Raw genomic sequence first — 17,123 nt, 5'->3', positions numbered from 1 at the left:
TTTATTTTCTAAATACTCAACTATACAAATTTCCACGTGTATTTAATACATAATCTATGCAGCGGGCGTCACGAGCCGCGCGGGGTGAAGGCGGGCACTCCGGCCGCCAACTTAAAAATGCCGCCGCAGAGCCTCCAAATCGATACGACGCGCGTCACGTGCTGCCGAGCGCGACCAATCGCCGCCCGACCCACGGCAGGCGGGGGCCGCTCTCCCCCGACCGGCAGTATGCGCTCAGACCCCGCACTGAGCGCACGTCCGCTCAGCTCCTACCGCGCGAACGTCAACCCGTGACATGTTATAATGCAGTGATGAGTGCGTGGACGGAGGAAGTGTTGTCCTGGCGCGACGACCGGCTAGGTCTCACAGAATTGCCCACAGTGAACAGGAGAAAGAACCGCACCGCGCCGTACAGATTACACAGGCCGCACTTGTCTACCGCTCACGTGCCAGAACCGGTACCGGAGGCCCATGGAACGCATATTTCGAGGTTATACCCCGAATTGTTAGCGTTGATATTCGAGAGACTGCCCGTCAGAGACAGGGGACGGGCCGCGCAAGTTTGTCGCTCTTGGAGAGATGCAGCTGACCGTCGGTCCGTTTGGCGAGGGGTTGAAGCCGCTTTGCATTTAAGGAGACCAGCGCCCGTGCTATTTGCATCGCTAGCCAGGCGAGGCGTTAGAAAACTACAAGTTCTTTCTTTACGCCGCGGTTTACGAGATGCCGTGGCGGCCCTTCCTGGTTTAGAATCGCTTTCCCTCAGCGGTTGTTATAGCGTGACCGATGCAGCTCTTGCAAGCGCTTTCGCAACCGAACTACCAGCGCTACGAAGGCTAGATTTATCACTATGCAAGCAGGTAACTGATTCCTCGCTTGGGAGGATAGCACAGTCACTAAAAAACTTGGAAGAGTTAGAACTAGGCGGATGTTGCAATGTTACAGACACAGGATTGTTGTTAATCGCGTGGGGATTGAGAAAACTGCGTAGATTGAATCTAAGATCTTGTTGGCATGTAAATGATGATGGTATAGCTCACTTATGTGGCGGTGGCGAGGCCAGAGGAACTCCAGAATTGGAGCATTTAGGATTACAAGACTGCCAAAGGTTAACAGATGAGGCTCTCAAGCATGCCGCTACGGGGCTTCCTAAACTTAAATCAATCAATCTTTCTTTTTGTGTTGCTGTCACTGATGCTGGTCTGCGACATTTGGCGAAGCTACCGCACTTGGAAGATGTGAATTTACGGGCGTGCGACGGCGTATCAGACGCTGGCGTCGCCCACTTGGCGGAAAGCGGCAGATTACGGGCCTTGGATGTGTCGTTTTGCGATAAGGTTGGAGACGAGGCGTTATCACACGCGACTCTAGGCCTATCCGGACTTCGCTCCCTATCATTAAGCGCTTGCCGACTCACGGACGAAGGTCTGGAGCGAGTCGCGAGGCTATCGCAGCTAGAAACACTCAATATAGGCCAATGTACCCGAGTCACGGATAGGGGCCTGCGAGCGCTAGGCGACGGGCTCTTGAATCTGAAGGCCATAGACTTGTACGGGTGTACATGCATCACTCCACAAGGCTTGGACCATATCGTGAAGTTACCGCGTCTAAGTGTTCTAAACCTCGGTTTGTGGCATGTGCGGTGACCACACACACACTAGTGTATTTCTGTGCCGCGTATGAGTGTGAGTGCGACGGCCATATTGGAACCGCCAAGGTTGTATACTGGACAAAATTATAAAATTAACCAATTATAAGATATTATTGACTTATCGTTAGGAGACGGGGTCGCTTTCTTTATGTTCTGTTTGTCGTATACATTGTTATTGTAAGTTTGTTGACTGATTTCATGTACTGTGATTTTTTTACTGGTTTTTTGTTTGGTTATGAAGAAAGTTGCCCCAAACCTAGTCGCTGTGTTAACTAGACCTTTTTCGCTTATCTGTGTATACTGTATACAATTATTACTTATCTTAATAATCACATATTTGTAAATGTAACGTAATGTAATCAGTGATTACGAAAAGGTCTGGTTCTCCTATCTAATTGCTCCATTAGTTAGATATTTAGGCATTTCAAATTGTCGTTTTAATTCGATTTTTTGCGAAATAACTTGTTGCGTTTTGTTTCAAGTTTTCTTTAATGTTTTGGGAGATCTCATTAGTTGTTTAGTTGTTTTTAATTGATTCAAAGAACTTGTTTAGTTAGATGTATATTGTTTTTTATTAAACGGAATCTTTGAAAATGTTACTGTGAATAGGATATTTTGATATTCTATTACGATTGTGAAGAATAGAACATCAAAATAAAAATGGATTGTCTATTGTAAAAGTTAGTTTTTGACACATTTTTTCTGTATCGACCTGTATGAAATAATCATAAGAAGTGGTATATTGAGCCAAGATAACAGGCATTATCTGTAGATATAGTTTTAACAAAGCATTTTCCTTGCATTGAACGTAATAATGTTAAATTTAAATAAAACAATCAAACACTGCAATAATGTTTTATTTAATTGTTAATTTATCGAACAAAATACTCTCCCATAATCTCCTTTATACGTAAGTTAGGTTTTTTTTATATTTTTCGCAAAATGTCGAATTGAAATCTGTTGTATATTAACTGAAAAGTTGTTTTGTACAAAACTTATGTAATATAGATAAAATGTATTAAATCATCGTTTAAGTTGCCAATTACTGAAGACTTTATTTTTTAACCTTCTTCCCTTTAAATAATACTAACCCTAATTTTATATTATACTAACTACCTATAACCTACGTATGACTAATTGACTAGTCGATATGTTATATACCTACATATTAGGTAGGTGCTTACATAGTTAATTTATAGAACATTCAAATTTCATACAAATTGGTTTATTAGTTGTGTGAAAGAACATTACCTACCTATTATATTATCATATCATAGGTACCTAAAATTGAGTAAAAATGGATCATCCCTCAACAGTTTTCAGGTTCTGCCTACATTTTTATCTAAAAAAATGTATTGTTTGTAAATGTATTGATTCAAAAACATAAAAAAATTGACTCTCTATTTGTTTTTTTTTATTTTTTAATATCTTGATACGAATGTAGAGAGCGTGGAGAGAGATGCAAGCCGTTGAGTCTAAAATTAACTGTCAAACGCCAAAATATTTTTGAACAAGATTCGGATCTACTAATTCTATTGATAACTATTGTTTACATTATGATTATAATTATTATAGTAAATCGCCAGACTTATCAAAATTGTAATATAAAATGCCCTCCTATTTACTTATAAACATTGACAGTCGTTTATTTGAAAAAATGGCAGTTTCTTAAGTATATTACTATATAAATGCTAAATACATTTATATCCTTTACATTCAAATAAAATAACAAGTAATACTGGATAATATGGTGATTATATGATTAATTTAAGACGAGTAAATGCTAAAGGTCTTAAAAGAGATACCTATTTGTAATAAAATTACCTACCTACATTGTAAAGAAAATGTTTTTAGACGCAATTAAAGGTGTGAATTAATAAATAATGCTAATGTATTCTAGCACTTGGTATCGTTTTTGTAATAAAATACATTGTTAGTAGAATTATCTAGAACAAGTTTGCAAATTATTCAAAAAGCTGCTGATAGTTTTATAGTGATAGCTAAAATGTATCGCTTCTTGAAAAGTATGAATATCTCGATACATAATTATGTACCTACCTAAAAAAGAGTCGTCGTCATGACTTTTCAATTGATAATATGAATAATTCAAATGTTTGATGCTGACAATCAAAAATTACTTATAATTACTTTAAACCTCAATTTGAGCTTAAATAATTTTAAAACGTCAATAGAAATATTCTGAAATTATGAAAAATGTAATATGGTTAAACAAATTTTGATTGTTGAGATTAAATACCATTATAAAACGGATGTTTTAAAATTCATAATGTAAAACGAGTAAAAAAGGGACAGCAAAATAGTATTCGTACTTTTTACAATGCATTATAACTAATTATCTATGTTAAAGATTACTAATATAATTTAAAATTAACACATTTAAATTATATTTATTACAATTATATTAAGTTTACAAGGTATTTTCTAAGCGTAGAATGATAACGAAAAACAAAAGAATTTGATTATGTTATCAAACAGATTAAAAATAATTAAAAGATTGTTTAAAAACATGTTTATGAAAATGAGTGAAGCAATCATAAAATGGCTAATTAAAAAATGCATAAAAAGTAATATATCTATGTTGTCTGTGGTTATTTTCTGAAAAACCTCTAAATATTATTACATAGAGCAAGAGAAGCAAGGGCAAGGCCTACCTAACAATAATATGCTATGTAGGTATGCAAAATCCTGCAAAACACAGCATAAACATAGGTACCTATAACTTTTGAATTCGAGTTTTCGATATGATTCAGGATTTAGGTATACAACTTTAGTAGTGTGGTGTTTCTTTTTTTTAAAGAGAGAGAGAGACGAAACATATAAGATAAGGTACAACAGAGAGAACAAACATAATTTTTAAAAAATCGTGTCAACCTTATAGACTAGGTACTAGCTTTCCACCCGCAGCTTCGCCCGCGCAGTCAAAGAAAAACCCGCATAGTTCCCGTTCCCGTGGGATTTCTGGGATAAAACCTATCCCATTTCGCGGGGTAAAAAGTAGCCTATGTCCTTTCTCGGGTATCAAAATATCTCTATACCAAATTTCATGCAATTGGTTCAGTAACAAACAGACAGACAGAGTTACTTTCGCATTTATAATATTAGTATGGATAGCGTTTTTAATATGTATATATTATGGTTTCAGTACCAATAAGTCTTATAACAAAACCAGCATAATATTTTGTCAAAATGAAAAATAAGTATTATTAAATATTAATTCTAATAATTTTATACTCATTTTACTGTATTACAGAAAAAGGATTAGTATCTGCTCTAATCGCCTTATAATCTGTTAACCTTAGATTACAAAATAAAGTACAGATGGAGCATGACAACCGCCCGTCGCCCTTGTCAAAGAAAATACGAAATCAAAAACAAATACGTCGCTGCACCAGTGCTATAGCGCATATAGTGTCATGCAATACGTCAAAAAGGGTTTGCAATTTTAGAAAAAAATTCCGTCTTGTGATAATAAAACGCTGTAAAATTTGTTCCCGAAAACAAAAAAAAAGATAAAACATCGTTTCACAGGTTTTCTGTAGATTATTTGGCTGATTTATTTCTTTAATACGAATAACAATTTTACAGATATGAAGGAATACAAAACTTCAACGTATGTTGCCAGTATTTTGAAAATGAATTTGCCATTTTTATTGGTAAAATGGTTAAAAGATCTTCAGGGTAAATGCTGTTGGATTTTTCGATCGTGAATGTGATTATTTGTATAGTGCACTAAAGGTTCATGATCATTATTAGATTAGTTTAATAAGCATAATACATTATTTTGTTACTTTTATAAAGCTTAAAAACGTCGTAGTTGTTTTCGCTGGCGATTTAATTTATGTCCATGGTGGATATGATGAAAATAAAATGTCCCGTATTCTCGACTAAAAACTACCGCTATTCGTATTCATATATTATGAAAAATAAAAATAAAATATAATTATTATAGTTAATATTGAAACTTTTTTTATGTAATTTATTTAATAAAAAATTGAATACAATTATTTTGTCCATATATAACTTTAGTAGGCAGGTACTTTATGTAATAAAAGAATTTAAATAAAAATTAAAACTTGACTTCTCATTTATGTATATAGCCTACGTCACTACCGCCACTAACATAATAATTCAGATCATTGCAATGAAACCTCACAACTCAAAATCGGTCCAACGGTTTATACTGCAGGGCGTGTCAAAGAAATATTATACATACATTCATAAACTCGAAAAACATAACCCTCTTTTTTCCGTAGTCGGGGAAAAATTTGGGAAATTTTTCAATATCTGGCAACATTACACGCACACAGAAGCACCGTGTACGTACAGTGCAGCGGCGAAATGACAGCACACATAGCTTTATTGAAAATGACGATAAATTATTCGGTTTAGTTCGGCAACGCTCCATCTGTCTTTTATTTTGTAATCTAAGCTGTTAACACTAAAAACTTAAACCCTGTTATAGTACTGTAAAACTTAAAACAAAAGAAAATACCGGTCCAAACCCTATTGTTTGTAATAATACTTGAAGGCAATTCATAGAATTCTATAGAATCTTAATCTAAGTTTAACAAATAAACATTGTTTAAAATATTAACGAAATTAGTGGATTTCCTATAATGTTTATAATCCTATTCATTAATAAACAAATTACCGGTTATTTTAATAATAATTATTCCGACGCTAATAGTTTGAGGAGGAAAGATTTGATTGTTTGTAATCGATTAACTTAAAAGATTATTAATTAAATCAATCTTTATTTATGAATTCATACAATATGATTTTGTTAAGCCCCTAGTACACAATGGCCCATGCTGATCCATTGCAGGCCATTGCCATTGTGTACACGGGGCAATGGTATATGATGGCGGGCAATGGTCTGTCGTGGCGCGCAATCGGGGAGTTGTCGGTTTTTTGGGCACACTTCAAAGGAATCGTGGCGTAGCGTGGCCTGCGGTGTTCACACAATGGGCCATTGTTTAGTTCGTAACCGACCGCTGACCGGAATAGAGCACTTTTTTGTTGCGTACTAGAACTAGAATTTTATTTTTATATTAAAATATAGTATTTGATCGCCTAAAATGTCAGTATCGTGGAGCAATGAAGAAACTTTCAGGTTTATTGATTTATATCAATCTGAGCCCTGTACGTCCATCGCGAGTGGCTTGCCAGGCAGCAATGAGACATGGGCCATTGTGTGAACAGCAATTGATCGTGGCCTCCAGTTGTGCATTGCCTGCAATGGATCAGCATGGGCCATTGTGTACTGGGGGCTTTACATGGCATTGAATTGAGGTTCAGGTTCAGACGTCTCTGTATTTAACCGATACTTTACCTAAAAAAAATCAATAAAATCCAAAGAAAGCTGCATTATTATTGAGTTTGAACATATTATTTTTGTTATCTTTTTTTTAAATATAGTAGAGCATACTTTTATTATCTTTTCTATATAATTGAGATTATTCAATTGTTAATTTTAACATCTCTAGTTAAAAAATAATTTGAAAATGAATGCTTAGAAATAGAAAACTAGTTGGAATCTGTTACTTGATTTTTTTAAACAAAATTACAATGTTTCGTTAACTCTAATACATATGCCGGAATAATTAAGAATGCAAATCGTAAGGAATGTATGTTTTTCATAATGTGTATCGCAATCAATTTGAAACAAGTATGAGTGAAAATTGGCGATTCATTTCTTAGAAATGACTCTGTACGTGTATTTGGGCGTCCGTCGACGTTACAATTGTTTCTTTCTCAACTCCATAAAATAATCTATGTATTTTATATTGTACATCAAAAAACTTGAATATATAACATATCTAGCACATAGTTTATGAATTAATGTAATTTTTAATAACTATAAAATCGATCCAATATTTAAAATTGTTACTTCGAAAGTTCGATAATCGATTATTTAAATAACCTAAGTCTTTCTTTAAGTAGGTATTAGGTACGACAATTTACGGAATATATTTGTTTTTTTTTGTTTTTTTGTTTTAATGCTCTGATAATTGTGGGTTCCTTGATCCTTATCATATATATTTTCTACCACTCTATGACTCTAGTCTCTATCTAGGTATGACTCTGTCTCTACTACAATTACTAGTGTTATAAATAAGTAAGTATTGAATTTTGGTACAAAGTCGGTATATATAAAAAATTTGCCTCAAAATTGTCAATAATTACCACCATTAAAATTACAAAATGTTTAAAACTAAAACCATAAAATAATAAATCTGACAAAGACCTCGCTAACAGCTAACTGTACTTAAAAATGAAATTATATTTTGTTCTTGTAATTATTCGTTTTCACTTTTACAACATAATTCCGATTGTAAAGCAATAAACAGTTTAAAAGTGAAAATGTTTTAAAAACAATTTGTGTACAATTGTTCCATTGATGACAGTTACTTTGGGATTGTCTGTCATCTTTTGGCGGCAATCTTTTAATTACTTTTTCATTGTTTTATAAATAGATTTTTAATAGTTCTATCCGATAATAATTGTTATATTGATGATTATTATTTTTAGTAGGTACAATGTGTTTAGGTAAATGCTTTTCTTAAAAATTAAATACGTTTAAAGATGTCGCATATGTCATCAAACTTTTGTTCCTAAATTTATGTCGGTTTCATCACTATTCACGTTTCCCTTTGCCGATTGTTTTTATAGAATACACATTTATCGAAGATTTAATTTTTGAGGTTGATATTCTCAAATATTTGCAGCATACATTAAAAATTAATTTAGTTTCACAGGGCAATTGACAGTGTATTGATGTATCAAAATTTTATAGTTATATAACACAGTATTACAATATTACCTATTTCCTGTTATATTGTATTTATTATCTGTTATCTTTATTATATCATCTGTATTCAGAAAAAAACACTGAATACAATTAAATTATTTAATAAACCGAGTACAATATGGAGGTTTCAAGCGAAAAGTGAACCGGTACCTACTAGGGAAGCGCGTACCATCTTAGACCGCATCTGCTTTCCATCAGGCGAGATTGTGGTCAAGCGCTTCCCTATCTAGAATAAAAAGAAAATAATAATTATGAATGAATTTTTCGTAATTTTATGTAGTCTAGTGGGTATAGCAACGTTTTACTTTTAACACATTTTAAAAAATTGGATCTGTATTATGTAAAGGTACAAAATTCATTCCTTTTAGAAGAGTGATGGTATTACAGCCTACAGGGCAAAAAAGTATGTAAGATTTCACAAAAAATAATTCTAAAACTTAAAACAAACGTTCTAGCATCATATATTATTAAATTCACCTGTTACTCCAGTATTTTATAAAGACACACACACATAAGTAGTCAACAACGACAAAGGCCATTATAAACACGTGTGTGAAGTAACACAGCGAACAAAAACAATGTCTAGATTCAAACTTCAGAGCTAGGTTTCGAAATAAATAAATAACGTTTATTTCTTATCTTTTTCGTAGACATAGATCTATACGGTTTTGAACAAAAAATAAGTATAAGTGTCACCTGTTTTAGGCTCAGTTCACAGAACTAGCCTGTGTATAGGTACAGGCATGTAGCTTCTCAGCTTAAATGGGTACAAACATTAAATTGTTGATCACTGCTTATTTATAAGTTGCTTTTATCTTTTTTGTTTTTTTCAACCTATCAATTTAATTGTATTCAGCAATTATTACATTTTGCCTCAGTTGCCTGGAAGAGATCACTTCTAAGTGATAACTGATAAGGAGCTGATAAGGCTGCTTACTGTAAATTTTATTTACAGTATTCTGGTTATTGTATAATTAATGTAGGTATAGTTTTATTAATGAGTAAAAATTTAACAAATAAATATACTTTTGAAAATAGGTAGATACCTGGAAAAAATACTTCGTATGGAAAGTGTTATCTAACACTTGGTTTAAGTTACACCATGTTAATAAATACTGGATTAAACTGGTTTCTCGGCGCCATACACGAATTATAAAACGGTAAGTTAGTATGTACTATGTGTATACAAATTATAAGGTACATATGGTGATAGTACAGTGATACTAAACTTGTAATAAGTAGGTATTTGTAGCATTGCCATTTGCCACAGATAATAAATTATACTAGGTACCTACTAACTACCTAGCATTACTCATAATAAGTTGGCGTATACTTTCTCTCTTATACATATATGTATATTTATTCTACCAGCCGTTTCTGTAAACGAATCTTCCATATCTATTCTTTCCAACTTGTCTAAGAAAACAACTATTATGAAATAGTTGTAGAATAGAAAGTAGGTAGATACTTAATTATACATAATATACCAATTGGCTATTATATAGGTACCTATTAGATAGTCTACGAAATATACATTGAAAGTAAGAAAGGATTGACGACGGGACTAAAGGAATCGACTGAAAAGGGAAAGAAGTAGAAATCATTGCAAGAACTACAGGATCATTCGTATGCTAGGTACCTAGTAGGTACTTTGTATTTCACGCCGATCTTCTGTTGGGATGTGGTAGGTACCTTCCCTGGTGCGAGCTGGCCCAAGACTGCCGAAGCGTCGACTCTACATTAATATTATATACATAAAGTTAAAATATGTGTGTCTTTATTTTATTTGATAACTTGAGTACCAATTCTGCTGTTCATTTTATTTAACTAGATATAGGTATAATATTATGTCCTATAATCCTAAGACCTAATACCTAATTTATATTATAAATGCAAAAGTAAGTGACTCTTCTACACGTTTAGACCACTAAACCGACTTTCAAGAAATATGTTACAGAGTTTGAGACATGAGAGAGCACATAGGATAAAATCCAGAAAATTGGAACTAGATATGCTGGTTTGGCTCTACACGGTTTCTGGTTGCTACACGGCGGAAAGCTATAATAGTACTTACAGTTTAGATAATTTAAAGGTACATAATACACATCAATAACAGTCATCTAGCTAAGTAGTATACAGTCATTAGCTAAATATAATACAAGTATATACCTACTGTATAGGACACATAATGCAAAAATATGTGTCACCTGATGGCTGATAGTGATTCATAATCCCCGTTTCTTTCGTTGGTGGCTATCCTATTGTTAATATTGACATACCACAGTAGTGGTCAATTAAAGGTAGAGTATGTGTTGCAGACTATAATCTGTCTCTGTACTAAATTTCATATAGATGTGATAATCTGATTTTATATGAGACTTGAGAGATTCATAGTCATCATATCAAAGTCAATAATGTTAACGTTTTCCATCATTTGAGTTATTATTACAATATAATAAAAGGTAAGAAATCTTTAAACAAAAATAACACTGAGGCTTAGGATTAATCCAGATAATATACATATAGGTACTTGTTCTTAGAAATTTGATAGCCGTGTGTCATTATGCACTCTTCCTGAAGATGTAGAGTTAGAGCCAGCGCGCACGAGCAACTTTGTCTCCGCAACTATTTTGTCTCTCCCATCAATTTGTATGGCGAGTTGCGTCGCTACGTGCGCGAACTTTCATACTAACCCATGGGTGGAGAGACAAAATAGTTTGGAAAATCCAAAAGTGCACGCCTCATAATCTCATCCTTTACAATAAAATTGATTATTTATAAAGAGTACACTATAAATATAAAAAAGAAATAAAATAAAACAGTTGGAAAAGTAAAGAAAGCGGTATTGAGCTATTTTTCTTGTGGCCCCACCTAGATGTGAAACTGCGCAGGTTTAAGGGACTGACTACCAACATTTTTTTTTAAACCTTAGCTTATAGTATAAAGAATCGAGTTTATAATGGTGAATTTTGAGTACACTATAAATATAAAAAAAAATAAAATAAAGAATATAATATATAGATATAACTACTAAAATTATGGAGAACATTCGATATTTTTTTTTTTGTTTATTTAATAACAATTAAACCACATCGAATCAGACCCTGAAAAATGAAAGGGTTCTATTCCTGAGCATACTCAAGCGTAAGAGAAAAAAAAAAGACTTGATTAGTAAAGTATTTCGGTCGCTATCGTGTTAACAAGAAAATCCTCCGCACATACAGACACACGGACGTCCAAGACATAACTTTTTTAAACTGTTTTTTAACTAGTTTAAATAACAAAAAAGAGATCAAAAATATCATGAATGTTAAAAATAGTGTTTTTTCTTAATATGTGTGTGTATGTATTATCTTACAAGTGCAATGTATGATACATAAAGACATTTTAAGTTTGAAAAATCAGATGTTTTGCGCGAAGTGACAGTAGTACCCACCTCAACGCTTCGCTTATATTCTAGGAGGTAGCAACGTTGACAAGTGAGCATTTTAGTATAGTTGGTTCTTTGATATGCTGTTCCTCTTGCTATTTCGGTTACAGTCCGGGCTGTCTGGCTGGCCGCAGTGGTTGCGTTTATTAGTGCGCATCTTATCTGCACAGGAAAATATCCTTAATTTAAAGTCATTTTTTAACGCGTAATTTTTAATCGTTTGCCTTTAGATAGATCCATTAGACATACATTTTTTATTGCAAGACGTTTTGTTCGTTGTTAAATAGGTGCCAGACGCAATTTTTATTTCAAAATAATTAAAATATCATCGAAATAAGTGAAATTCCATCAACATGAGTCCCAGTGAAGGATAAGTAATCACTGTGTTACTTATACTATATATAATATTCATTTTACTATTTACCGTTTTTTTGCAACAATCTACCATATCGCCTCCTTTTTCCCAACGAACCTCAAATAGGACGTTAATGTAAACTTGATAAAAACCAAATATCATCAAGAAATTAAAGACTTTTTAACGGATTTTAAACGCGATTTATTCATTGTATTATTTTCTCAAGTCTTTAATTTCAAAATGTATAATACTCGCGTAAAATCAAACACTAGAAAATACAAATATCATCAAATTCATATTTATACCCAAAAGTGTAATAAATATGAAACCATCTATTAAAAATATTAGTTTACTAATTATTCAATATAAGTATTAAAAAAGGATAATATAATATAAATAATAAAGTTATTACTTACCTTTTAAGCGGAATCATGTTGATGTAATTTCACTTATTTCGATGACATTTTAGTTATTTTGAAATAAAAATTGCGTATGGCACCTATTTTACAACGAAAAAAACGTCTTGCAATAAAAAAATTATATCTGATGGATCTATCTAAAGGCAAACGATTAAAAATTACGCGTTAAAAAATGACTTTAAATTAAGGATATTTTCCTGTGCAGATAAGATGCGCACTAATAAACGCAAACACTGCGGCCAGCCAGACAGCCCGGACTCTAACCGAAATAGCAAGAGAAACAGTATATCAAAAACCCAACTATACTAAAATGACTTTTTTTTAAACGTTGGTAGCTCCCGTACTATTATGAGGCGTGTAATAGTTGCGGAGATAAAATAGTTAGGTAGACAAAGTTGCTCGTGCGCGCTACCTCTTACTTTAGAAGTTAAGAGATAAAAATAGATATAAGCATTCCCGTCTGTTCATTAATACATGCACAGTTTATTCTACGAGCATAATATCACAAATAAAAATAAACACAACAATATACAATAACCTCATACAGAAATTGTTCACAGATACGTGAAAGCAAGGTACCTACTTTAAAAAATTGCTAACTGAGCACTGTACATTACTATCTATTTCATTTATTTTATGGATGTTTAGAAAGATATACAAAAGCTCATACAAATAGTAACTTTACTTTATCTATATATTATGTATATCTGAATATCTATCGCTATGTTCAACTCAATCGTAATCAAAATCTGACGGAACATGCTAACCTTGTATTAGATAGCAAATGAGCTACCAAAACCTACACATTTTGCGTCTGAGTGAGTGAATGATATTAAGGTACAGGTAACTATTTATCTTACTTATCACTACCTAGGTACATAGTATAAAACAAAGTCGCTTTCTCTGTCCCAATGTCCCTTTGTATGCTTAAATCTTTAAAACTACGCAACGGATTTTGATGCGGTTTTTTTTAATAGAAAGAGTGATTCAAGAGGAAGGTTTTAGTATATAATTTATTAGGTTTTAGAAAAAGCGGGCGAAGCCGCGGGCAGTAAGCTAGTTAATAGATAAATGTTACTCTTTCACGTAAATACTACTGAACCGATTGCAATGAAATTTAGTATACGTACTTATAGAGGGTTACTTGGATTAACACATAGGATAGGTTTTATCACGGAAATCCCACGGGAATGGGATATATGCGGCGCGGCAGAAAGCTAAACTTGGGTAAGGTAAGTCCATGGAACGGTTAAGTATTTAGTAATTAACTAATTAGTATACTATTATTATACTATGTTATACATAATGTACCTATGTGTGTTAGAACTACGATTATACTCAGTAAAGACCAAAATTTTTTACGTACGGTAATTCAAAGAAAAACCAAACCTATATTTTTATTCATCCAACGCGAAAAGCTAGTTCAAAAATAAACTTCTACAAAATATTTATCTTAAAAACGCGGCAGCTCAAAAGCGGCCATTATAAACACAATTTCAAATTTCGAATTCAGTTTTTTCACCTCGAGTTCTAACGGTGTAGGCCCTTTGTGTCAGCGAGGACATTTTTTGTCAACGAACGCAAATTTTATAGAAATTTTGTCGGCATCTTCATGGGATCAAAGATTGACCGACAAATGCCGAAAGGATGCAGGGTGTAAATAATAAAAATTTATAATTAACAAGAAGATTTTCGGCTTTCTTTTTGAATATAAGTTTTAAGATACAACTAAGTAAGCTATTCTAAAATTCGATAGAATGCGAAAAAATAATTGTTTGAAACTTGAAAGTCTCTGGCTCTACATAATATTATTATTATTTCAACACTCTATACTAATATTATAAAGCCGAAGAGTTTGGTTGATGTTTGAACGCGCTAATCTCAGGAACTACTGGTCCGATTTGAAAAATTATTTCGGTGTTAGATAGCCCATTTATCGAGGAAGGCTATAATATTAATATTATATTATCATCACGCTAAGACCAACAGGACCGGAGTAATGCGGGTGAAACCGCGGAGCACAGCTAGTCTTATATAACCGTTAAATGTATAATCGTCATAGGAATTTTAGATTACGTCTGCAACATAATAACATTCAGGTAAGTACAATATATTTTTTTTAATAAGTATGTCATAAATGGATCAATTTATGAACTTAGGTGCGCCATAGCCCATACACCCATAATAATATGAGTCATTCTAGCATAATTAAACTACGACAACATTTTTTTTATATTATTTGGTTACATGAACTAAATAACAATAACAAACAGAGATAGCAATAGTCTATTAGCTATTACATTAAAAAAAATACCAAGTTTGATTAAAACTTCTCTGAAAAATACCTATCTTGCAATCAAAAATGTACACGAATTTCCGATCACTTCAAATTGGAACATAAAAATACAATTTATTTGTTCATTATAATTTCACTGCTGACTTTTTATCCTTGACTTGTATTTCAGTAAGTTAGTTTGATTAGAAGTTAGAACCTATTTAGGTCATCCTATCTAGTTGGCTAAGCGTGAGACGTGAGACAATTCTGTAGGGACAAAAAAAACACAAATTTAATTTGTATTCACGTTTTAAGTATCGTATTTTTATAGAGATAAGGCTTACAATCGCTTGACAATGCGGTTCAATAAATTGTAAGGTAATAGACCAACTTACATACATTCATATAAAAGCAATCGTATGTCAAGGCAATAGAGTGAAAAATCCCGTGGAAAAGCGTATATTTAAAGATGGTAATTATTGTATAACGCTGCTAGTATTTTTTATAAGCAAACTAGCTTTCCGCCCGCGGCTTCGCCTGCGTTTTCAAAGAAAAACCCGCATAGTTCGTTCCCGAGGGAATTCCGGGATAAAACCTATCCTATCTCTCAAGTTAGATCGAACTGCACATGGTGTGCGAATTTTATTATAATTGGTTAAGTGGTTTAGGAGTCCATTGAGGACAAACATTGTGACACGAGATTTATATATATTAAGATATAGGTCTTATTCCAAAGAGATAAAGACCATTTTAATTCTCAAATTCCGAATCTAAGAAACACATTTTTGCACTACATACAATCCTTTTTGCTATCGAAATAAGGCTTACAATCGTATAAACGAATTACAATAACAGTTGTATATCGGCAAGACTTTACAAATTTATATTTATTGTATTTGGAGCTTTACATATTTAGAAATAGAGTTGTTTTTATTATAACTCCGTGAAGTTTGTCGTCACAAAATTATTAACTATTTGTTTATCACCCTTATAACAAGCGGTTAAGTTACATTTTAGCTTATTGGATTGTTAGCATATTATGCTGTGTCGATAACGTCACGAACAATTTAAATTTACGTTGCTTATGAGTCTTGAAGCTTAGGAATAGAGTGTATATTTGCTTGTTTGGTGAATTTAATAATTTTGTGGTTTGCATGACAGCGTTTATCGGAATACAACGGAATGCAACGGTATGACGGATGTACCGACTCAGATGTGAATTAAAAACATTTTATGAAGTCCTAGTTAGTATATGTTATGGATATCCTTTGGTGATGAAAATTAGCTAACGAAATATGTACTACCTATATGCCCGCTGTTTACGGATAGAGTAAACGGTAGAGTAGAGCGGTAGAGTACTAACTCTCCTACTTGCTATTATACTAATTTAAACGCCATTGGTAGAGTACTAAAATTTCTACTAAAACTGGTAGAGTAGGTACTGAGAACAGGTAGAGTAGTATGCTAGTTCACTCTACCCGTATTACAACACTCAATACTGCTACAAATTTTGATAAAATTGTATTTAAAACTGATGTCTTTCTATTGAAGAGATTCGAATATTAAAACTACCTTTACTCATTTATTATAAGGAACAACTCATTTTTGAGGGTGAACCGCTGGACGCAGCTAGTCTAAAATATAATATTGTATACTAGGTACATTATTATACTAATATTATAAAGCCGAAGAGCTTGTTTGTTTTATTTGAACGTGCTAATCTCAGGAACTACTGATCCGATTTGAAAAATTCTTTCGGTGTTAGACAGCCCATTAATCGAGAATGGCTATAGGCTTATCATCACGCTAAGACCAACAGGAGCGGGTAAAACCGCATGGCACAGCTAGTAATACATATTTGCAGTGTAGTGTGCACAAATACTTACAAAAAGTAGCAATACGTTTACCTTTGCCATCGTATGAACAGGATATTGTTCATAATTTGATATTTCGTGTCTTTGAGAGCCGAGAGGCCCTTTTCGATGTGTACCTATCTTAATTTGCATCTTATATTAGATTATAACTGAAAAGCCTTTTACAGAGAGCCTATTTTAAAGTAAAGTTTATTAAAGAATTCTGAATTCAGTATAAGTTTAGTTCCTCTAATGTAGTCTGTAGAATAGAAATAGATCATAAAAATGAGTGAAGTAGTCAGACATTGATC

General features: G+C 33.0%; 1 protein-coding gene across 1 annotated transcript; it reads left to right on the top strand.

Annotated features, from left to right (window-relative positions):
- The first annotated feature begins 160 nt into the window (after positions 1-160).
- On the top strand, positions 161-2,693 carry LOC123703233 (F-box/LRR-repeat protein 14). Its single transcript, XM_045651169.1, has one exon. The coding sequence runs from the start codon at positions 312-314 to the stop codon at positions 1,641-1,643; it is 1,332 nt and encodes a 443-aa protein (XP_045507125.1). The 5' UTR covers positions 161-311; the 3' UTR covers positions 1,644-2,693.
- The last annotated feature ends 14,430 nt before the right edge of the window (positions 2,694-17,123 follow it).

The sequence above is a fragment of the Colias croceus genome, chromosome 25 (assembly GCF_905220415.1).
Source record: "Colias croceus chromosome 25, ilColCroc2.1".
In the NCBI taxonomy this organism is placed as follows: Eukaryota; Metazoa; Arthropoda; class Insecta; order Lepidoptera; family Pieridae; genus Colias; species Colias croceus.
Note: the sequence above shows the minus strand (reverse complement) of the source record. Positions and strands in the feature narration are given on the sequence as shown.